We start from the raw sequence: 24,840 nt of genomic DNA on the forward strand, positions 1-24,840 counted from the left end.
ATTATAATGCCTATGTTCAGGAACTAAGGATGAAGAGCTAAGAGTAAAACATATAGAAAAGACAAAACCAAAGACTAAGGGATTCATTTTTTAAGGTACCTTGCATCCCATTTAGAACAAATATCCCTTCGCTAGAAACATTTCCTTTCTGTCTGTATTTTATTTTTGCATGAACTGATGCAACAGAAGGCAAAATCAAGAAGCAAATAGACAAAAAAATGTCCTTCTTCCTGTAAGTTGTCATAAATGGAAACGTAAAACAAATTTCCCTTCCTCTATACCACAATTAACATTCTACCCTGCTCCTCCCCACTTACCGTGTATGACCATGGGCAAGCACACAGCCACAAACCACTTACCTGGATGCCAATCAGGATGCCTTTCTGGGGTATCTTAAATCCTGTGGAAAGCATTGCCTTTAGGAAGGCTGTATGAATACCTTCACCAAAGCAAGCCACCTGTTTAGAATAAATAAAAAATTAAAATAGAGGATGCAAAGAATAGTCAACCCCTCCTACCAAAAATTAAAATACACACACACACACACACACACACACACGCACAAATGGAAAGTACTTTACTCATAGACACTTTCTGTAGATTTTATTAATATTGCCCAAAGACCATGCAATCTGAATCCAGGGATTAAAAGGCTGGCCAGGGCAGATGTATCTTATGTTTTTAATTAAGCATAATGAATGAATAAGCAATTCTTTCTCTATCCAACAACACTCAATGGAGCTACATAACTGGATTCTACTGTGAGTTATTTGGATACAAATCACAGCTTCTGGTCCATAATGTGGTAAGTTTCCGAATGTTAATATGACTTACTGTTTAAATAACAGTATGTGTCATATATACTATGCAGCCGTGCGTGAATTTACTGGTCAGTAGCTGAAATGCGTAACTGCTGAATTGGTTTGGAGTCATTTCATAGAGCTTATGAGACAGCCTTCTGAGAAATTTAATAACTCCATGAAAACCTCAAAGGAACCTGTTTTTTTTTTTAAATCATTTTTATAAAATGAACCAAAATATCCTGCTACTAGTCCTGAATACCACAGTCATATGGGGAAAAAACAATTCCAAACAAACTAATATATATATAGTAATGTTAGAGTATACAGAAGTTTCATTTAGGTTTACGGTAATTGTGCTACAATATAACTACAAGTCAAATAGCCAATGTAATTATAGAACAAGTGGTATATTTGAACCTGATAGGAGTCAATTCTGCCATGTATATCAGCATTTGGCACAGGTACGGAACCACCATTAGAGTAAATACCACTGATGGCTAAATTCATTTCTTAAGCAAATTACCATTTCTGTGCAAGAAAAGTTCTTATGACTATAACCTTCAGTCGGTCACCAGTACGTGCAACTGCTGCTTTTCTCTCCACAGTGAACATTTTACTCAGTCAAGTACTGGGCAACTAACTTAAATAAGGTCAACCTAGGTTAATGAGTCTCAAATTCTACTGAAAAGAATTGGGTAATCCAATCATAAGTGCAGATGCTACCACACAGACAAAGTTTTAAAAATTGTCTACAGAACCATAGAAAGTATTTAAATGTACCATTAAAGATCAGGACTAACATCCCCACTTTACCACTAGGAACATAAAATGTCCCTTATTTATATCAGTAGCTAGATGTTTAATCCTATAACAAGCCATTTGGACACTGAAAATGTCTCTTTGAAGCACAATTGAGATTTTACTAAGCTAGAATTCTGATTTCAGTAATAAAACAGACCTCGTAATATTTTCCTTTATGACACTTGGAAATATGACCCTTTCAAACAATGGAAGAATTCTCTTTATACTTGAGAAACACATATAACAAAGGGGAGCTGAATTTCTCATTCTTTTCCTATTTTTATATTTCAATAACTCCCATAACGTATGTGTGGATGCAGGATGAACATAAGCACTGAAAACAAATTTGCCATGCTAAAGAAAACAGCATGGGCCGGGCGTGGTGGCTCATATCTGTCGCGGGTGGATCACCTTAAGGCGGGAGTTTGAGACCAGCCTGACCCACATGGAGAAACCTCGTCCCTACTAAAAATACAAAATTAGCCAGGCATAGTGGCACATGTCTGTAATCCCAGCTACTCGGGAGGCGAGGCAGGAGAATCGCTTGAACCCAGGAGGCGGAGGTGGCAGTGAGCCGAGATTGTGCCACTGCACTCCAGCCTGGGCAACAAGAGCGAAACTCCGTTTCAAAAAAAAGGGAAGAAAGAAAACAGTATTAGGGAAAATACATCTCTCTCTCTGATCTGAACCCTGGGCCAGCTAAATCAGCATTACTAGTAGTAGTGACCATGGGATCAAGAAGAACCTGAAGACTGTCTCCTTAAACCGACTGGAGATGTAGCATTCATAGCGCCTTCATTTAAAAGTAAGGTTTTTTTGCCCTTAAATTAAAAGAAGCAACAAAGAGGCCAAATAGTCCCCTTTCTAAGAGTCGAAATACAAACAGGACAGCCATTTATTCCTGACTGCCTGCCTTCTTGTTTCACTTGGTTTCTCACCACAAATCTTGCTTGTAACCAGGCAACCATATAAAACATCACGTACTTTGTTGCAATTAAGTATTTTCTCCTTTTAGGTTTTCCTTAATACCAAGAGGAAACAATGATTGCTCCCAGTCTGATATTGCCACTCGGATGTGCACTGATGAGAATCTGAAGGTTGTATCTAGTAAATCTGTCAAGGGCTAGGTGATTCACAAAATGTCCTGACACTGACATGGAGAGAACTTTCTAGAATCTGACAGCTCTTTATAAGAAACACATTTCACAATCCTAAAGAAACCTTCAGCTGACACAGCCTCAACACAAGTGAAGAGGGACATCCAGTGGCCAATTCCATTATGGTTTTTAGGTAATCCCCAGGAGGTTAAAAGTAGTCCTGAAATTTTGTATGTATCTGCAGATTCCACAATGTTTAGGTCTATGATCTTTATAATGTTGTCATTCTCCATATTACTAGTAAAAATCAAATGATCTAATTTCATGGCAGCGAGACAGGGAATGAGGTGCTGTTACAGAGAGACCTGAGAACCTTTAAATAAAAAGACATAGAAGATACTTACTTGGATGTACAGATAAATACTTGGAAGATGTTCTCATGTGAAAATGAATTAGGAACACGTGTATTATATTCCCATGTTAAAATATAAATAAGAATTTAGACCCTATTCCAAATAGAAGTAACATATTTTTCAAATTCAAAATTCATAAGCCCTTTGAGTCTTACTCTGATGGCAGAAGTTTTTATTCCCTTTATTTTACTGTATTCAAATCGTAAAACCTTAGATTTCAAAGTAGATTTAATGAACGCTTCCATGGATTATTAACTAGTTACCTCTCCAGTGGAAGCCATTTCACATCTCAGAATGGGGTCAGCATCCCTCAACCGGGGCCAGGAAAACATGGGAGCCTGTCGGAAAAAAAACAAGGAGAAAAATTATGTGAGGGAAAAGTAGAAAATGAATAAGAGAGGATAAATATATTTAGCGAATCATCTCTCACAGGGTTCACTTAGGCTACAGTAGACATGTAAAAAATCTCTTGGGTCCAAGCATCTGACTTGAAAAATAGCTTTAAAACTCCATTCCAAGAATTTCTTGAGCTCTTGGCCAAAACTTTAGGTTAAATAATCACAAATTAATTCTGTAAATAGGGCCCCTGAGACCAGTCGGGACCAGTGTTTCTAATCTGGCCCATGCATATTCCTATTGGATTGATTTCAAAGTCCACTGGGCATTGGTCTCTCCAGACAGAGTTCAAACACATTTTTTCTCTTTGATAGGCTTTGGAAACATTCCTCTTCTTGTTCTGATCATTTGAACTTGCAACAAGCCACCTTGCCAGAAATGGCTGTCTGTAAGCCAGCTTCTGAGACATTAAACTGTTGTTGACACCTCTTAAAAGCTTTGAAAAACATTCTGCTTGGAAACACTTTTGTGCAGAACATTCATATGAACTAGAATATAAGAGTGCCTCCTTTTCATTTATTTTGCTGATGCAATTCATGAAGAACCAAGTTCTTGTTTCTTGCTATATGTCCACTTATCTGGCACATGGAGGAATTTTATCAATTTCTCCATTTATTCTGGCACCCAATCTAAATTATGATGGGAATTCTAGCTTGGGAGTCATTTCACTGGATCATCTTGGTCAAGTTACATATTTCTGCACTTCAGCTTCCCTATTTCCCCATCTGTTGATACCCACTAGCCTCACTAGGCTATTAAGATTGACAATGAATAAGTAATTTGAAAAAACTTAAGATTTATATACAATGCTAACTAGGGAATGAGTAAGCTGGAAGACACAGTGCATTTAAAAAATGCATATCTACCTGTAGTCCCAGTACTTTGGGAGGCCGAGGCAGGTGGATCACTAGAGGTCAGGAGTTTAAGACCAGCCTTGCCAAAATGGCAAAACCCCATCTCTACTAAAAATATAAAAACTAGCTGGTTGTGGTGGCATGTGCCTGTAATCCCAGTTACTTGGGGAGCTGAGGAGGGAGAATCGCTTGAACCTGGAAGGTAGAGGTTGCAGTGAGCTGAGATCATGGCACTGCACTCCAGCCAGGGTGACATAGTGAGACTCCATCTCAAAACAAAACAAAACAAAACAAAACAAAACAAAAAATGCGTATCTATCTATCAATATTATTTTTAGTTAAAAATTCATTTATCAATTTACTAAAAGAAATAAGCATACTTCTATAACTTGGAATAAAGAAACATGAACTTAAAATCCATATATAGAATCTCCAGTGAAAAAAATTTTTTCTCTATTTTTCTACTAAAATATTTAACGATATATTTGTGTCATAGTCTCCAGGAATAAAATGCCACCCCTCCTCCCAACATAAAAAGTCACATTCCATCTCAATGCACTATAAAATTCAAGGCATCCTACATTATCAGCTTAAGCAAGATTAATACAGATTTTTAAATTCACAGCTTCAACTTAAAGTTCCCATCATAAAAATCAAAAATCCAAGTCTGAGCTGTAACACAATTATGGCTGAGGTCACTAGTACATGTAGAAACAGAAACCTTTTGAAAACATCAGAAATTTGTCAATTTTACATAAATATATCAATATTAATGTTACATAAATATTAATATCATTGTGCTCTTCATCTACGTAATTCAAATACGTTTATGTATCACCAATTCTTATTCGTGTCCAACCAAGTAGTTAAATGTCATAGTTCTGTGCACAATCATAATGATGCAGCTAGAAGATCACAATGGCATTATTAAGGTATAACTTAAAATATACATAAGTATTGGAAATTTGTGAACAAAGTTTAAATTTTCCTGGTTACTCTTTATAAAGGTGTCATCAATTTCAACAACCTGACAGCACCATATACAGCAACAGCTGTCTCAATTTTTCAAATGGAAAAATTATGCCACTGAAGAAAATATGTACTAAGCAAAAGTGGTCAATGTGGTAGGAATTTAGCCAACCCCCACAGGGTAACCCTCTTTACAAAAGTCATGTAAGACTGGGCACAATTCAAGCTTTATCCTAACAAAGTATGTCCTGGATTTCTATTTACCAGCTAAACTAGCACCATCATGTGTCAGCTGCATAAAAAGCTGATAATTCACTCAGTTACTTGGTTTTGAAGTTATGCAATTCTAGATGGTTTTTAAAAATTTTTTGAAATGTACAATAGTTCACATAAAGTTGCCTATAGTACAACTGCAGTACATTATCGAAAGGAAACATAAATCTCTAGTCCAACCCTTTGGTTAGAAGGTTTTAAAAGTAACAAGAGTTTTGATGACAAATTGTTCCTTTAATTTCACTAGAACTCATAAAATGACTAATACATTTCAAAAATGACTAACATTTTTGAAAATGTTACCTTAATTGCAACATAGTCAGCAGGAATTATGGGATGGTCCAATGTTGGAAGAGGTTTCTCATCAACATTCTCTCCAATCATCACCTTGGTGGCCACATCAATGAAGTCAACCCCGAGAGTCTTGGAAACAAAGGGGAAGGATCGAGAAGCTCTCAAGTTACACTCAATCACCTGAAGAGATAAAATTCAAAATGAGAAAGAGGACATTGAGAGCCAGTAACAACAATATTAATATTCTCTCTACCACTGGTTTCCAGCTGTTATTAACTGGGAACCAGCTCTTGTTTTGCTAATCTTATCTCTTTTATCCTCAGTGCTTGGATTTTTCCTGATACTTTCAGTCAGTATCTCTGAACTCTGACTTTTTTCATGCCTTTTTCCAAATTGCATTCCCACGCACTGCTGATGGGTTTAGTTTAATGCAGAGCTCAAATAATGCCATACCCCTCCTGACAACCTTCGCTGGATGTCCACTGGCATCAGATTAAAGTCTAATCCCTGAAGGGCTTCTGTCCTCTTGCTTCAATGGACCTCACTATCTTATACTACTCTCCTGGACTCAATCTTACTTTCCCAGTTCACTCGTTTTACTCAGTAAAATCATCTGATTCAACTGAACTATTTACTGTCTCCAAATATGCTCTTTTTTCACCTTTACAGATGATGTTCTATCTATACGTAATAATCTCTCTACCATCCTTGTCAAAATTCCAACCATTTTGCAAGATCCAGTTCACAATACAAAATCTACCCTGAAGTCTTTTATGATGTACCCCTAACCAAGCATAGGATGCTCAAGTACATGTTCGTGCACACACACACTGGTGAATATGCCCTCTCTGCTCTACAAGTCCAATACCATTTTATTTGTACATCCCCTCTAGCAACTGTGATACTGTACTTTATAGTTTTCTACAAATTTATCTTCTTCCAAATCTTCACTAAATTACAGGATTTTTGAGAGCAGAGGCTTGCCTGTACATTTTTGCAGCCACCATCTGGCTGCGAGTAAGAGGTAAATCAATGTTGGTTACTACTATGGTTTGGATACGGTTGGTCCCCATCAAAACTCGTGTTGAAATTTGGTCCCCAATGTGGCCGTGATGGAAACTGGAGCCTAGTGGGAGGTTTTTGGGTCACAGGGGTGGATTTTTCATGAATAAATTAATGCTTTCCTGTTGTGGTGAGTTCTCAGTCTGGTAGGAGTAAATTAATTCTTGTAACAGTGGGCTGTTAAAAAGTCCAGTTTCTTCAGTTTCTCTCCCTCACTTTCTCTCTCACCATCTGATTTCTCTTTCCACTCCCTTTCCACTCTCCACCATGAATGGAAGCAGCCTGAGACCCTTACCAGATGCAGCTTTCCAATCTTAGACTTTCTAGCCACCAGAATCATAAGCCAAGTAAACCCCTTTTCTCTGTAAGTTATACCCAGACTCGGGTATTCTGTTATAGCAACACAAAACAGACTAAGGCAGTTACTGATTAGCTAAACTAAGAGACTAAATTAATTAGGACTAATCTAGTTCATTTATCTTTTTTTTTTTTTGGCAAATGGTATCATCTCTGGGTAAGGAGTAAAGGAGAATTTCAGTACATGTAATTTATGACTACTCTACACATTCAGTTCATTTATGATAGTCTGTCTCACTGTATCCATCTATACTATACTGTAGGTGCCATACAGTGACCTTCCCAATGGATCAGTGTGCTTTACAAAGCTGTAACTGACTTATCAGTGCCACCAAGAGCCTGGGCCTTCAAATAAGGTAGACGTTATATCCTATGCATCATTCCACACTAAGACACAAACAGATCCAGGGGTCTCAGTTGCTCTTTGTCTGGTGTTCACAGAGAAGATTACCAGAGAGATGCAAACCAACATGAGTAACATAGTGGTGGTGTCCTCTCAGGCACCTTGGCATTTCTTACCAAGACATCATTTCCTTTGACAAGAAATTGGACGTTGAATGGACCAGAGATGGCAAAAGCCTTTGCAATCTTCCGAGTAGCATCCTTCACCTAAATTAAAAAGGATAATCATATAGTGTGCTAAAGAGCATATCTTAGTTTTTGAAAACTTTCTAAAAGGCACAGTACCTTAAATTTGGATGTCTTTAATTTCTCTTTACAGAGAGCTATATATCTACATTAATAATTATAATGGAGGGCACTATTAGGCTTCTTTTAACAAAATAATATGCAATAAATACACACCAAATAATAGGAACAAAAAGAACAAATAATTTTACACGATTATCTCTCTGCCAAATTCCCCTATCTGCCTACAATTATATAACCTGGTTTTACATTGAGGGTTAAATGGAATCCTTTCAGTCTCATTGCTTTAGCACCAGAAACTGCAGTCCAACCTCTATATCAATGTAATGACCTACCTGCTGGGAGGTACAGGCCCTGAAATTACATGGTACTGCAAAGAGACCAGAGAGATTTCTTTTACTTTGCTTTTCTGTTGCCCTGGACTCTACAAGGTTAGATATTATGTTCGGAAGGAAACAGTGTTTCCCTGCAGGGAGGCCCTGCATGTCACATGCAGGAATCCCTGTATTCAACCAGAGCCAGAATGTCCCCATGCCAAGAGAGGGTATTGATTACAAAAAGCAAGAGTTCCTCTCTCATTATGCTCACAAGAGTGGTTCAGCAATGTAATTGGGTATAAAAGGAAGTAGAGTCTACGACACATTGAGCTCTGAGAGATTTCGAAAATCCTGAGTTCTGAGGATCATTTATCCTGACATGAGAAACTGCCGTACATTTGAGATCCAAGGACTTCTTTTCTTTTATGCTTCTGCTATTACAAAGTATCCTGCTACCTCTACCTTCTAGAACAAAGACCTTCAGAATCCAGCCCAATGTACAACCAGAGAGACGGGTCTGCCTGGATTCTGATGGCAGGGTCACTGGAAAAGCTCACTAAAAGGAGCTGAGCCTGATCTAATATACCTAAAGACTAATGGGACCACCTCAAAGGTTATTTAAGATGATAGGCTCTAAATGCACACCTAGCAGTGCATATTGAGAACTAAGGCAGAGTCATTATTTTTGGGACATTCTTTATAAGACTGGCTCTCAAAGAGACCTCAATTGAGATATCAGAAAGTGCTGTTTGGAGATGAAATCAAGGGTGAGGAGGGAAAACATAGATCCCAGAAAGTTTTCAAGTGACTAGTCCACACCTGTTTCCCCACTCCTAACTGAGAAGCATTGCTTCAGATGCTGCTCACCTGTGTGTGGCCCTGAACCATTAGAATCGCCGGGAGCAGCAGTTCTCTATCATCCCCAGACTAGCAGTGATAACGTCACCTTAGGACTTGTGAAAAAGGCAAATTCTGGGGCCTGATCCAGAAATATGAAATCAGAAACTGGGGGATGGAGTCCAGCAATGTGTTTAACAAGCTCTCCAGGTGTCTGTGACGCACATTCAAGTTTGACAACACTTGTACTCGCATACAACCAAAGGGGCTCAAAAGGACAGTGAAGAAAATTGTTATCTTTGGAATACCCAGGTGACTCAGAGCAAGGAAGTTAGCCTCATCATTAAATTTAACCTGAAGCATAGCTTTAAAAAAAAAAAAAAAAAAATTAGGTGTTTTTTTTTTCCCTCATTATTGCCTTTTCCCTTCCACTTTTATTTATAAATGACCTTTTCAATGGCCCCTTGGCTGATGGTTTGTGTGGGTAGCATCAGAGTGGCATCTCCCGAGTGGACACCTGCATCTTCAACATGTTCGGAGATGGCATGAGAGATAACCTGGCCAAAAAAAAGAAAAGTATTTTAGAAAGAGTTTTCAGGTACCTCCTTCAAGAATGCTACTCCCTCATCCTCTCCTTTGGTCCTAACAGATGCACTGAGCATGGACCAGTTCCCTTGCTGCATTCTTGATGAGAGCAGTAGAAAGTGCTGCCTCCGTGTGCAGTAACAGATTGCCTCTAGAGGCAGCTAAGAGTGGCTGAGAGCCTACCACCCTCATCCACTGATTAGCATTGGTATAAGTAATAGGAAAAGAGTAAAACTAAACAAATTCATATTGACGTTTAAGAATGGGATAGGAAACTAAAGCATTTGAAAAGCACTGAAAATATCTTCATCTTTTAGGCACTGGGAAAGAAAAGAAGATGAGAGAGCTCAATATCTATCTAGGTAAATGGCACAACTTAGGTGGACTAAAAATAAGTCTCAAAGATCTCATCAAGAGATCATTAAATGGAAGTTTGAAAGAGGAAGGAGTCAAAAGGAAAATATTTTAGTCCTTTTTTAGAAGTAAGGAAACAAAAGCAATGTAATAATAAATAACCCAGGTTCATGTGACTGGTATGTGACTGAGTTAGGATTTTGAATCTTATCTGTCAGATTCCAAAGTCTATGGTCTCAATCACTATAACCCATATGTTAATAATATGTGTGTCCTTGGGAAATGGCGAAGCTGAGAGTAAGGGAGAATAATTGGGTGGGTATAAAAGACTTAAGCAAATCTCCTATGTCATTTATTTATCAGATTTATAAACGTCTTAAAACAGAGTGACATTTGAGTTTCCATCCTTCTGTTCTGTGACCTGGGCAAAGTGCTTTACTTGCTTAGCCTTGGTTTATGATAAGATAGGAATAACCTGCTCATAGCATGTTGGTAAGGATAAAAGAGACCATATATAAGTAAGAGCTCATTTTTTACAAGAGCTTATTTATAAAATAATAAGAGCTCATTTTTGGTGAAGTGTCTAGAAAAGGGGAGGCATTCACCCCACCGAGCTCAGCAACAATCATAATATACCTGCAGTTCTATGTCCATTTCTTAGCATGGGAATTTAAAAACTATGTGAATAACCTGGAACATTTCCAAAACAGGGAGTACAGGACGATGTGCAATAGTTGATATCTGAGAAAACCTTAGGGAAAGCACATATCCTGGCAACCTAGAGCCAAATAAAGACAACAGACCAGCCTTATTTTACTAGCACAGTATTTGAAAAAGTACAAATGTCTCCAGGCCAGTCTTACATTCTCCACTTCCATATATAGGTATCACATTCCTCTTATTTTATATCTCAACCTTCAAATACTTAAGATGTTGAAAAGGAAAGAGATAAAGTTTTTTCTCTGAAACTCAGAAAATCAGGGATAAGAGTCCCAAGGAAACAGGACTTAGTTCAAGATAAAGAATACCTGAGATGTCGAAAAAAAAAAGTGACCACAATATGTAATCCTACAACGTATTGTGCTTTGTATCACCAAAGTGCTTAAAAGAAAACATATGACCACCTTCCAGGGATGCTGTAAAGAAAATTTCAGACTTGGAGGGTGGAGGGCTGGAATAAATTCTCTCTAAGGGTGTTTCAGCTCAAGATTATGTGATTCTGTTGTAAGTACATACCATTACCATTTTTATTAACAAGATCTACTCTGAACTGCTAATCTGGAAGGAAAAGAAGAAAAGATTTAACATCTTCAGTAGTGTTTTGAAGTATTTGCAAAGCAAAAGATGAACGCTAACTTCATATTTTTCCTTAAAGCAAGTAAAATGGCATAGACTCCCTACAACAAAACTTACTACATTTTTTTTTTTTTTTTTTTTTGAAGCGGAGTCTCGCTCTGTCGCCCGGACTGGAGTGCAGTGGCCGGATCTCAGCTCACTGCAAGCTCCGCCTCCCGGGTTTACGCCATTCTCCTGCCTCAGCCTCCCGAGTAGCTGGGACTACAGGCGCCCGCCACCTCGCCCGGCTAGTTTTTGTATTTTTAGTAGAGACGGGGTTTCACTGTGTTAGCCAGGATGGTCTCGATCTCCTGACCTCGTGATCCGCCCGTCTCGGCCTCCCAAAGTGCTGGGATTACAGGCTTGAGCCACCGCGCCCGGCCCAAACTTACTACATTTTAAGAGAAGTCACAAATGCATTATTAATACAATCATAAAACTAAAGTAAAACATTCTTCATATTTTCATTTCTCCTTGAAGTTGGAGGTATTCATTGTATTAGAAATACAAGATGTGATATGGTAAGCCAATTTCATATTATTATCCTTATCCACTTTGTTTGACTTTGCCTTTATTAACCCAATAAAAAGGGAGGAGGGTGGGAAATGAAGAAAGAAGAAAAACCAGGATTCAATTGAGAACTTCAGAAATAAAAGTATTAGATGTTTTCATAATATCCATTGAAACATAAAAGGAAAGCCACTGACAAAAGAAAATGAGAGAGAAAATCTATTCGAAAGGAATGAGGAGTACAGGATGATAATTACTTTTGAATATCATCAGAGAAATTCTAACAGTATGAAACATAGGAAATATTATACCCATGACACCTCAACTGAATTGTCAGAGAATTTGATTTTTTTAACAGCTTCTCCACTATTACTGGAGACCTATTTGATAGATATCATGAATTCTAACCTGTCAATATTTCAAGACTGTTAAAGAAAAAAAAATGATCAGAAGGCAGGAATGAAGGAGATGAGAATAAAGCACTTACCCTTCCATCTTTGCCAACAGCATCCATTTCTACTTCTCGGGCCCCTTCAATAAATTTCGTCAGCACCACTGGGTGCTCCTGTCACGAAGGAAAACAGAGGAGCAGAACATTTAGCTAACAATATGTATATAGTGTCAATAAACCATGTATCTTAAGTATTATAAGTATCAGGGCAATACTTGGAAAACACTCAAGGTTGAACGTACTACATAAACTCATTACCTAATCTATCCTGTAAGAATAAGGTTGTTCTCTGCTTACAGTGAGGCAGAGGGTCTTTCTCCGACTTTGAGTGCTCAGCAAACTGACCATGAATCCTCAAGTATAGGCATCCAGGCCAATTAGAGAAAAGAGGTGACTAAGGAGGAAGCAGAATATGGCTTCTTTCTCTGCTACCAGAATCATGAATATTTCTCTACTTTATTATTATATAGTATTATTGGTTCAGAATATTTCTTTCTTTCTACCCTTATCTTTTCTAAGCACTACAACTCCCTAAATCATATCTCTCTTTGGGAATTGTGGGAGAACTCGGAATGAGAGTTTTCTTTTGGTCTTACTGGGCCAAAGATGAAATCCTTTACCTTGAGTTGATTTGTCTTATGCCACTTCTAGAGTATGACATTTGGAACTGTAAAACCAAGTATTGTTATTTATTAATCTTAAAACATCCTTCCTTCCTTGGCTGTTTCAGACCCTTCTCATCTTGAAGTACTTCCCACACTCAGTTCCTCCATGTCAGGGTTGGGATGCCCTCCACAACCTAACCCGCACTTGCTTTTCTCCAGATTAAATGAAGAGGTTGAGGGAGGATCTCCAGGGTTTAGATATCTTCTCCTCTGTGCCATAGGCTAAAACAACCTGGGCCACTGTCTTCTTACCAGGCCCTGTGTTCATTTGCTTCCATGAGTCTCTTCCCCACATGCATTCTATCTTTTCTCCTCAGCTTCATCTTTCAAATCTCAACTCACCCTTCAAGGCCTAGGTCATACGCCATCTCCTCCCTGAATCCTTCTCTGAATATCTCTTTTTCCTCTGAACACAAACCCCTTCTGACCACTATCATGAAATACAGCATTATACAGGGCTGGCCTTCTGAAAAAAACACTTTCTTCCTTTGGTATCTGTAAACTACATTTTCGGGCTTCTTTCTTCAGCTCATTCGTGGTTCTTCTTCTCCTCTCTGCCTTAAATGCCAGTATTCCTCTGGTGTCTGTCTTAGCTGTTCCTTTTCTTCTATACTCTCTCCCTCAGTGATTGCTTTCATTCTCTAATCTTCAATTAAAATGATATGCTATTTATTTCAAAATCTATATTTACTTCTCTATCTCTAGCCGTGATCTTGATACTCAATTCCAAACCTATTATAATAACCCTTGCCTTTAAATCATCTCCACTTGGATTCCTCACAGGCAGTTCATATTCAAAAGGCTAAAAAATAAATATATAATTCCTCCCTCTAGACTTTTCTCCTTCCTCAGTGTTCCCTATCTCAATAAATGGCATCACTGTCTACCCAGTTATTCAAGGCAGAAGACTCAGGAGTTATCCTTTATCCTCTTTCACCCTCTACCTCCATTCATTTACTAATTCTTTTCAATGCACATTCTTATCATTTCTCTCCATCTTTAGTGTCATTACTCTAATCCCAGGCACTGTCATCTCTACCCTGAGCTATACCAACAACTCACTCATCTCTTTCCATGAATTTGGTCTTCCCCATAATTCACTCTGTGTACTACAGCACACTAATCTTTTTAAAATAAAAAATATGACTAAAATTCAAACTCATTATAATGACCAACAAAGTCTACTTTATCTGGTCCCTGACTACTTCTGCACCATCATTAATAATCAGCATCAAGTTTGATGTCCTAGCCATATAAAGAATGCTTTATCAGTTTTGAGAAACTCCCTACTGTTTCTCACCTTCAGGCCTTCAAACATGCTGTTCCTTTCTTCCTCCTACTCCCACAATGTAAGCCATTTGCCCAGTTAATTCTGAATCAACCATTAGGTATCAATTAAAAGTCCCTTCCTCAGGGACTAGAGCCCAAGACTTTCACACTCTCCCTCAACATCCTGTATTTTTTTCTATTGCAGTGTTCATTGCTCATCATATTTCATTGTAATTATTTGAAGTCTGTTGAGCCTAGCAAAAAGAAGTCCTATGTGACAGTAGAGAGCATATCGTTCTTTACATGAGTACAATTCCTGATACTGAGATCAATGCCACCATATAACAGGTGTTATAAATAAATGAATGCATACATAGATTAGTGATTGATTGGGGCTGGTTTTACTCTACAGTCATTGAATTTAGTATCCCAGATGCTGCTGTAGTTTGACAGGGAACATTGAACTATAAAATATTCAGTCACAACATCTCTATTATTAAACTTTGGTCCCCTGTGGATTCTATCCATATGCTAATGGAAAAATACTTTAAAAATATTGTACTGAGATCCTATGAGGAGTGTTCGAGGCAGACAAGACGAGACACCTGCCTCATCACTCATGTGAGACCAGCTGAGTACAGTTGTCAGTCCCTGAAAAGGGCCACATGGCAGGACCCCTGCCCAGGAATAAAATAGAGGAGAAGACAATTGATGTCTCACCCATTAATGAAAACTGGCCCATTGGAAAGATTCCCTTCTCAGCAATCTGATTTGCACACAAACATGAATTTAAAATCTACCTGGTTTTCTTTTTTTACACTCTTTGCCTTTCCTCACTCTTTATTCTTATCTACTCTCTTACCACCCAAACATCCTTGGGAGCAGCTATCATACACAGAAGAGGGATCCAGCGTCATGTGTACAGAAACAGTCCATGCACTTTATTCCTCTTTGAAGTGCTCCTGATTTCACTCTTCCTCCCTCCAAATTCCACTTGCCTAACATCAAACTCTTCTCTATGAATTGTTCCCCCCCTTTAAAAAAAGAAAAGCCCCAACAAGCTTTTGAAAGCTTTTAAAAGGAAAACATTACTTTTATCCTCTACAATACAAGATCAATAACCCCACTGGGTAAATCTTAAATGGATCATGCTGAGGTAACACTGAAGGAGAAAGTAAAGGCTGGGAGGAAGTGGAGGAAGGTGGTTGAGTTGCCACAAAATAAGAAATGTTTGTATTAACTCACAAATTGAATGTGCCAACATGAAAAAATAAAAAATAGTTGAGTGAGGGACTATTAAAGTTGCATGTTTGACTAAGGCAAAGTTCCCAGATGTGAAAATTAAAAATCAGGAAAGCTTTCACTTGTTAATGGTAAGCAGGGTTGAGCAGCCCTTGAGACTGGGAATTCCAGAAATACCCTGACCAGCGTCTAATTCATGAGAAGAACAAAAATCACTGTCCTTCTAGACTCCTGGAGTCTAAAATCTGTTTTGATAAAATATGCACAGGTATTCCTCTTTTTCCACCAACTTTAAAAATCTAGTTATAATTTAATACTTTCAAGTTTTCTCATTCTTATATATAGGAGACTAGAGGGTAGAAGAGGAAAAAAAGAAAACTCATTCTAACACGTGTGAAAAGAAAACATACAAAGTAAGGTTGCATTTAAGAGACAAAAGTCACTACAAAGAAATTGGACACTACCTGAGAAACTCTAGTGGCCTCTTCTAGGAATTTTTTCATCTCATCCTCAGAGAATACCACATTCATAGCAGACCCACTGGAAAAGGAGGGGGAATAAAAGCAGGTCAGGTTTGTGCTAATACTAGACTTAACTGGTTCTCAGAACAGTTCCAGACAACTTTTAGGTCCAGTCCGGGCAGAATAACAAGGTGCCTCTTGCTAAATTGAGACTTTTCTCCATTTAATCACCAGGACAATCAACCAAAGTATAAAACTGACAAAGTCCGGGATAGAAGAAGGTAAAGTGTTTGGGGCGGGGGGGCGGGGGGGGTCGGTAAACCTGTATTAATTCCCAAAGGGAATCCTGGTAGCTCCAGTAATTATAATTCTCCAAGGTTTGCCCTTTCTGATGTACTATATTAACATTCTGCCGGTTCCAGGTAATTTTTTTTTTTTTTTTTTTTTTTTTTTTGAGACGGAGTCTCGCTCTGTCCCCAGGCTGGAGTGCAGTGGCCGGATCTCAGCTCACTGCAAGCTCCGCCTCCCGGGTTTACGCCATTCTCCTGCCTCAGCCTCCCGAGTAGCTGGGACTACAGGCGCCCGCCACCTCGCCCGGCTAGTTTTCTGTATTTTTTAGTAGAGACGGGGTTTGCACCGTGTTAGCCAGGATGGTCTACGATCTCCTGACCTCGTGATCTGCCCGTCTCGGCCTCCCAAAGTGCTGGGATTACAGGCTTGAGCCACCGCGCCTGACCGGTTCCAGGTAATTCTTTTTTTTTTTTTTTTTTTTTTGCAATTTTCTTTTTTTTTTTTTTTTATTATACTTTAAGTTCTAGGGTACATGTGCATAACGTTATATCATGTATAACTCCCCAATGCAATCCCTCCCTCCTCCCCCCTCCCCCCTCCCCCTGATAGGCCCCAGTGTGTGATGTTCCCCTTCCCGAGTCCAAGTGATCTCATTGTTCAGTTCCCACCTATGAGTGAGAACATGGGGTGTTTGGTTTTCTCTTCTTGTGATAGTTGCTAAGAATGATGGTTTCCAGCTCCATCCATGTCCCTACAAAGGACGCAAACTCATCCTTTTTTATGGCTGCATAGTATTCCATGGTGTATATGTGCCACATTTTCTTAATCCAGTCTGTCACAGATGGACATTTGGGTTGATTCCAAGTCTTTGCTATTGTGAATAGTGCCGCAATAAACATACGTGTGCATGTGTCTTTGTAGTAGAATAATTTATAATCCTTTGGGTATATACCCAGTAGTGGGATGGCTGGGTCATATGGTACATCTAGTTCTAGATCCTTGAGGAATCGCCATACTGTTTTCCATAATGGTTGAACTAGTTTACAATCCCACCAACAGTGTAAAAGTGTTCCTATTTCTCCACATCCTCTCCAACATCTATTGTTTCCTGACTTCTTAATGATTGCCATTCTAACTGGTGTGAGATGGTATCTCATTGTGGTTTTGATTTGCATTTCTCTGATGGCGAGTGATGACGAGCATTTTTTCATGTGTCTGTTGGCTGTATGGATGTCTTCTTTTGAGAAATGTCTGTTCATATCCTTCCCCACTTTTTGATGGGGTTGTTTGTTTTATTCTTGTATATTTGTTTGAGTTCTTTGTAGATTCTGGATATTAGCCCTTTGTTAGATGAGTAGGTTGCAAAGATTTTCTCCCATTCTGTGGGTTGCCTGTTCACTCTGATGGTAGTTTCTTTTGCTGTGCAAAAGCTCTTTAGTTTAATTAGATCCCATTTGTCAATTTTGGCTTTTGTTGCCATTGCTTTTGGTGTTTTAGACATGAAGTCCTTGCCCATGCCTATGTCCTGAATGGTACTACCTAGATTTTCTTCTAGGGTTTTTATGGTATTAGGTCTAACATTTAAGTCTCTAATCCATCTTGAATTAATTTTCGTATAAGGGGTAAGGAAAGGATCCAGTTTCAGCTTTCTACTTATGGCTAGCCAATTTTCCCAGCACCATTTATTAAATAGGGAATCCTTTCCCCATTTCTTGTTTTTGTCAGGTTTGTCAAAGATCAGATGGCTGTAGATGTGTGGTATTATTTCTGAGGACTCTGTTTTTTTTTTTTTTTTGAGGTGGAGTCTCGCTCTGTCGCCCAGGCTGGAGTGCAGTGGCCGGATCTCCGCTCACTGCAAGCTCCGCCTCCGGGTTTACGCCATTCTCCTGCCTCAGCCTCCCGAGTAGCTGGGACTACAGGCGCCCGCCACCTCGCCCGGCTAGTTTTCTGTATTTTTTAGTAGAGACGGGGTTTGCACCGTGTTAGCCAGGATGGTCTACGATCTCCTGACCTCGTGATCTGCCCGTCTCGGCCTCCCAAAGTGCTGGGATTACAGGCTTGAGCCACCGCGCCTGACCGGTTCCAGGTAATTCTTTTTTTTTTTTTTTTTTTTTGCAATTTTCTTTTTTTTTTTTTTTTATTATACTTTAAGTTCTAGGGTACATGTGCATAACGTTTATATCATGTATAACTCCCCAATGCAATCCCTCCCTCCTCCCCCCTCCCCCCTCCCCCTGATAGGCCCCAGTGTGTGATGTTCCCCTTCCCGAGTCCAAGTGATCTCATTGTTCAGTTCCCACCTATGAGTGAGAACATGGGGTGTTTGGTTTTCTCTTCTTGTGATAGTTTGCTAAGAATGATGGTTTCCAGCTCCATCCATGTCCCTACAAAGGACGCAAACTCATCCTTTTTTATGGCTGCATAGTATTCCATGGTGTATATGTGCCACATTTTCTTAATCCAGTCTGTCACAGATGGACATTTGGGTTGATTCCAAGTCTTTGCTATTGTGAATAGTGCCGCAATAAACATACGTGTGCATGTGTCTTTGTAGTAGAATAATTTATAATCCTTTGGGTATATACCCAGTAGTGGGATGGCTGGGTCATATGGTACATCTAGTTCTAGATCCTTGAGGAATCGCCATACTGTTTTCCATAATGGTTGAACTAGTTTACAATCCCACCAACAGTGTAAAAGTGTTCCTATTTCTCCACATCCTCTCCAACATCTATTGTTTCCTGACTTCTTAATGATTGCCATTCTAACTGGTGTGAGATGGTATCTCATTGTGGTTTTGATTTGCATTTCTCTGATGGCGAGTGATGACGAGCATTTTTTCATGTGTCTGTTGGCTGTATGGATGTCTTCTTTTGAGAAATGTCTGTTCATATCCTTTCCCCACTTTTTGATGGGGTTGTTTGTTTTATTCTTGTATATTTGTTTGAGTTCTTTGTAGATTCTGGATATTAGCCCTTTGTTAGATGAGTAGGTTGCAAAGATTTTCTCCCATTCTGTGGGTTGCCTGTTCACTCTGATGGTAGTTTCTTTTGCTGTGCAAAAGCTCTTTAGTTTAATTAGATCCCATTTGTCAATTTTGGCTTTTGTTGCCATTGCTTTTGGTGTTTTAGACATGAAGTCCTTGCCCATGCCTATGTCCTGAATGGTACTACCTAGATTTTCTTCTAGGGTTTTTATGGTATTAGGTCTAACATTTAAGTCTCTAATCCATCTTGAATTAATTTTCGTATAAGGGGTAAGGAAAGGATCCAGTTTCAGCTTTCTACTTATGGCTAGCCAATTTTCCCAGCACCATTTATTAAATAGGGAATCCTTTCCCCATTTCTTGTTTTTGTCAGGTTTGTCAAAGATCAGATGGCTGTAGATGTGTGGTATTATTTCTGAGGACTCTGTTTTTTTTTTTTTTTTGAGGTGGAGTCTCGCTCTGTCGCCCAGGCTGGAGTGCAGTGGCCGGATCTCCGCTCACTGCAAGCTCCGCCTCCCGGGTTTACGCCATTCTCCTGCCTCAGCCTCCCGAGTAGCTGGGACTACAGGCGCCCGCCACGTCGCCCGGCTAGTTTTTGTATTTTTAGTAGAGACGGGGTTTCACCATGTTAGCCAGGATGGTCTCGATCTCCTGACCTCGTGATCCGCCCGTCTCGGCCTCCCAAAGTGCTGGGATTACAGGCTTGAGCCACCGCGCCCGGCCTGTAATTCTTAAGCCTTAGCAGGATTCAGCCCAGAACCTGATTTCCCCAACCTGTTTCTTCAGAGTTCATTATCAACAGCTGATCTTAGCCCACTGCTCTGTTGTCAAAGCAGGTTATGCTACTCCCTCAACCAGATTGCAGATGAATCAATTTTTAAAGTAATATTTGCTAACATAATGTACAGTATCTGAATAAAATCTTTTCAACTATATCTTTTCTTTTTAAATACTTGAGAAAAAATGCTATCTGAAATCAATTTACTCTGAATTTCAACATTTTCAAAATGGGTTGGGAGGGGAGGAGAGGAGGAGTAACAGAAAGCAAAAAAAAGAAAAAAAGAAAAATATTACTTTGCTTTTAAACAGAAGCATTTACCTCTTTTACACTACTACAAATTTCTCTTTTAAAGTTAAAATATATTTTTAATTGGCAAATAGTAATTGCATATATTTATGAGGTATTATGTGATGTTTTGATCTATGTTTTGACATTATCGAAAGTCAATCAAGTTATTTATATATCCATCACCTCACCAGTTTATCATCCTATTACAAATTTCTGCCTAAAGGGCTTTCAATTGCTTCATTTGTTTAAGAGAGGAAGGCTAGAGCAACAATGCTTATAATTCAGAGTATATGAAACTGGAACGAAAATATAGATTGCAAAAAAGGGAAAAGAAGTATGATATTTGAGCTGTTTTTTTATCCTTCCTTAAATGTGTGCATGTTTAAATTAATTTACATTAACTCCTCAAAGAGGTAGTATTATTAAACTATGGTTTACACATAATGATATTTAAATAACAAGATTTCCACCTCATTTGAAATTTTCCATTTTCATCATTTTAAAGGAACCCATATCAAATTCCATTTACACTTTCAAACTGTGCAGAGCAAATTGTGTTTCTTTTATTATCCCCTGTTTAGTGAAGTCATTCCTTACATGTGGTAACATCTGAAGAAAGTAAGTGATAATTCACAACTTCTCCTTTCATGATAAAACTTTGTTTTAAAGTTTAATATAAAAGATCCTGACTGTCCCTGTTCCTCACCATTACAATTTATCTATTAAACACTCTTATCTCAAAAACTTAAAATTTTTCAACAAAGGCACTATCAGAAGGTGCTGACAATAGTCAAAGATAAGCTGTCATTACTGGGTATCAGAAAACATGCTGGTGAGAGATACCTCAATTTGTGTGTGTCTTTTTTTAATTGTCCTGTTCTCTAATATAAAGCTACCCTCTCTGGTGAGGAGATGCCTTCCACTACACTTCTAGATGAAGAACTGTAGTCTCTTCCTATGGCCACTCCCTGAAGGGAAATCATTAAACTAGAAGACCACACATTGGTCCTTCAACTGGCTGTGATGGTTTGGAAATTGCCAATGGATTTATAAATTACTACATATAGAACCCTAGTGTTACTAACATACAGCCTGCATTTTTGTATCTCCCAATTTTTGAATCATTGTTTTGAAAAACAATATACAGTGTTACCTCAAAACATAGGAAGGCCTCAACAAGCAGGGGTAGTCCACAGACTTTGCAAATTCCAGTGCTTCATTCTAATTAATAGAAGCAACAACAAAAATGTATGAATAGTTTAAAATATGCAACAAAATTACAGAATGTATCATTAGCTCAAGTGGTAACCCAGCTTCTTTATTCTCTAAAAGACATCATTAAAAGGTAAATTGGACACTGAAATACATAAAATTCCTAGCTTTTGATTCTAAATATCAAATCTTGTTCAAAACTGGTTTGAAATTATTTTCATTGTCTGAATCTTAATGAGAATACTCCTATCAATTCATAATCAGCATTTAACTGCAATCATGGATATACACAAACTTTAAAGAAAATTCACTAATTGTATGCATTCTATGTGCCCTGTAGTTAACATATCCAATAGTCAACATTCAGGTTACAGCTCTTCAAAATAGAACGTTAAAAACAGATAGTTGTTTCTCTCCTTACCAAAGTATTAACAGCTTTCCAAGGTGCCTGAGCCACCTTCAGCTCATCCAAGACGGCTGAGAAGATGGAGCGATCCTCAGCCCTGTCAATCTGCAGGGGGCTTGTGCCCATGATCTTGACACCATTCTTGTATAGAGGAACTGCCAGGTTGTTTGGAATCTGGCCTCCAACTGATATGATGCAGCCACCACATGCCTGAAAAAGACACGCACAATATCAGCCATTGGAGTAACTTCATTATGAATGGACAACTATGCTAATATTGCATCTATTTCCTTACTGGTAATTCTTAACCTGATTGTGATATTTACATCTCTCCTACCAATGAATACTGTTAAATGATGCCACAAAGTTTTGACTTTCCAGGCACTTAGATGCTAAAATCTGTGCAAGATTTCCATACAAGTACACATGAATATCATTTGTGACATTCACATGTGTGGCAAATGGAAAGGAAAATCAAGCCAATAAATGTTTGCCATGCACTCTATGCTATAATCAATTAATTCCTGGACTACTGCTGGAATTTCCTAACTGAATACAGATTTCTCCTTTTAACACGCCCTTCTCCTGCACACCTCCACCCCAGCTCTTCACATTAAGATTAAGCAAGACTGCTTCATCGAATTGCTCCTTCACTCAGAGTTCTCCAAAAGTTTCCATTGCCTAGAGAATAAAGTATAAAATTTTGACCCCCAGGGCACTTAAGACTTTCCATCTTATCTATTATCACCCCTCTCAGACTCAAAAAGACTCCTCATTAGCCCCAACTACCTACTTTCCCACTAGCAAATTCTTTGCTCCACTGAAACTTCCCTGGCTGTTGTTTCCTTTCTCTTCTCTTCCAGCTTATCTAACCTTTAGCTACCCCTTAGGTCCAGCCTAGATCTCAGGTCCCACTTTGATGACCTTCCACTTTGATGACCTTCCACCTTCCCCGCTCCTTTGCTGAGCCTTGGTACCTGTTGACAGTACCTAGTAACTGATTTTAGTTCCTACTGCCTTACTACTTGCTTTACAAACAGTGCCAGAATCTGTAGCCTTATTTCAGATGTTGTTTTGTATACGATTTTCTTACATAAGCCCAAAGCTCCTATTAGCAGTGTGATGGTGTTGTGCAGGTCTTGCCCACACAGTAAAAGGAATTCAGTATGAGAACATATTTGTAAGATGTTAATATAGCATAGTTTTATGGAATAATCCAATCTTAAATTGATCCAACACCAAATATCACGGGACCTGTAGGAACATAGGGATGAGAACCTGGTAACCCAAACAGGTAAATCATCATCCTTATCCTAGCCATTATGCCTGAATAGTTTCAAGAAACCTACTGAAATAAAATCTTCTAAATTTTGAATATTGTTTAGTAGATTTCTAAAATATGTAGGCCCAAAATTCCATTAAGCTCCCAAAATTCCATCAATCATACCTAGATCTGTTTGCATCCTGTTTACCCATGTTAGTTTTCTGTTTTTTTAAACCTGATAGCACTAATCTACCACAGCACAAGAATATTTCTGAAACAATATCCAAGTTGCAATCATACCAGAAACATATTTTCAATAGAAAAACATTGAAAGGAAATACTTCAGGTTTATTTGAGAATATCTTAACTTATCCTGGCCACTAATCACTTTGGTTAGTCCTTATTTTTATGCACAAATTAGATGCATTATAGAAAGAATGCAACGTGAGAAAATTTATCTTTCTAACAGAAATAGTATTTGCCTCATTACAAATGGCCCTGGTTTTTGGAATTTTATGAATTATCTCCAATTTATAAAATTCTATCTGTACACCTGCCAATGAGAAGGATGATGCTTTATATTTTACTAATTTACATTTTAGTAAACGATGTTTTATAGTTTAGGCAGTATTTTAGGATTACATTTAATTACAATTAAACCAAATGCTATAAATGAACCTCAATTCTGTCTTGAGTCATGCATTCTCTAATGGGTTTTGCCTATCACTAATTAATGTCTGTCATTAATCCATTCATTTAACTTGTTTTGTGACAGAAGTACCATTGTCTACATTTATATATGTACATCATATTATGTCTTCTAGCATATTTTAAATTACCTCCTAATATATAGTAATACTATATTTTAAATACAAATTAGTTTCAAAGAAGGCCCAACTTAATTCTTTCTGTAATACTGACTTCAGTTTTAGTAAACAAATCTCATTAAGGACTACGTATAATTGTATCCAAAAGCAGTCATAGAGGTTTTTCATCTTTCTTTAAACCATTTCATGAGGACATAGTTAATCATATGCAAAAATGCCTGCTGCTATCATCTGTAATGTTTTTTTAATATTTTTAAATTAATATTTGATTTTGCACATTTATATCACAGATACTAGTTTTATTGTTAATGTCTTGAACCTGTTTTTCTAGCTGTCTATCATACTGAACCTGGATTTACAAAATATTCAAGAAATATTTGTAGCATACACTTATTTTGATGCCCATCTGTCTATCTGAAATGAATATTAAGGAGTGATTTAAAAACAACCATGTCAGAGATAGGTCTAAAAAATGCTATGTATTCTATTTAATGGATCAATTTTATGAAAGGATTAGTAGGCCAGGCCCAAGTAGACAACTATAATTATACATCTTTCCTAAACTTGTCTACTTTCTTTTGTAATAGTAAAATAGTAACATTATTCTAGCACTATACCTCATACTTTACAATCAGACTTCAGCCATAAATTCTATGTTAACTTCACAGTATTTGCAAGAGGCATGTGTTTATACTGATATGATTCATTTAAAATAAAGATAAAGCACAGAGAATTTATGTAACTTAAAGAAATCAATGAAGTTGTCAGTCAAAACTAAAATTTAAGTATTTT

At 38.1% G+C, this 24,840-nt stretch overlaps 1 protein-coding gene across 2 annotated transcripts in view; it reads right to left on the minus strand.

Moving 5' to 3' along the window:
• Positions 1-24,840, minus strand: part of CPS1 (carbamoyl-phosphate synthase 1) — a 133,851-nt gene that overhangs the window by 10,510 nt on the left and 98,501 nt on the right. For both annotated transcript variants that reach the window (XM_033230408.1, XM_033230407.1), the window contains 9 exons: positions 21,973-22,167; positions 21,493-21,560; positions 15,997-16,072; positions 12,393-12,470; positions 9,571-9,678; positions 7,839-7,928; positions 5,910-6,080; positions 3,378-3,452; positions 360-458 (listed from right to left, as the gene is read on the minus strand). In XM_033230408.1, coding sequence (XP_033086299.1) covers positions 360-458; positions 3,378-3,452; positions 5,910-6,080; positions 7,839-7,928; positions 9,571-9,678; positions 12,393-12,470; positions 15,997-16,072; positions 21,493-21,560; positions 21,973-22,167 — 960 coding nt within the window. The remainder of the gene's footprint in view (positions 1-359; positions 459-3,377; positions 3,453-5,909; positions 6,081-7,838; positions 7,929-9,570; positions 9,679-12,392; positions 12,471-15,996; positions 16,073-21,492; positions 21,561-21,972; positions 22,168-24,840) is intronic.

The sequence above is a fragment of the Trachypithecus francoisi genome, unplaced genomic scaffold, assembly GCF_009764315.1.
Source record: "Trachypithecus francoisi isolate TF-2019V2 unplaced genomic scaffold, Tfra_2.0 Lachesis_group13, whole genome shotgun sequence".
NCBI classification, from domain to species: domain Eukaryota; kingdom Metazoa; phylum Chordata; class Mammalia; order Primates; family Cercopithecidae; genus Trachypithecus; species Trachypithecus francoisi.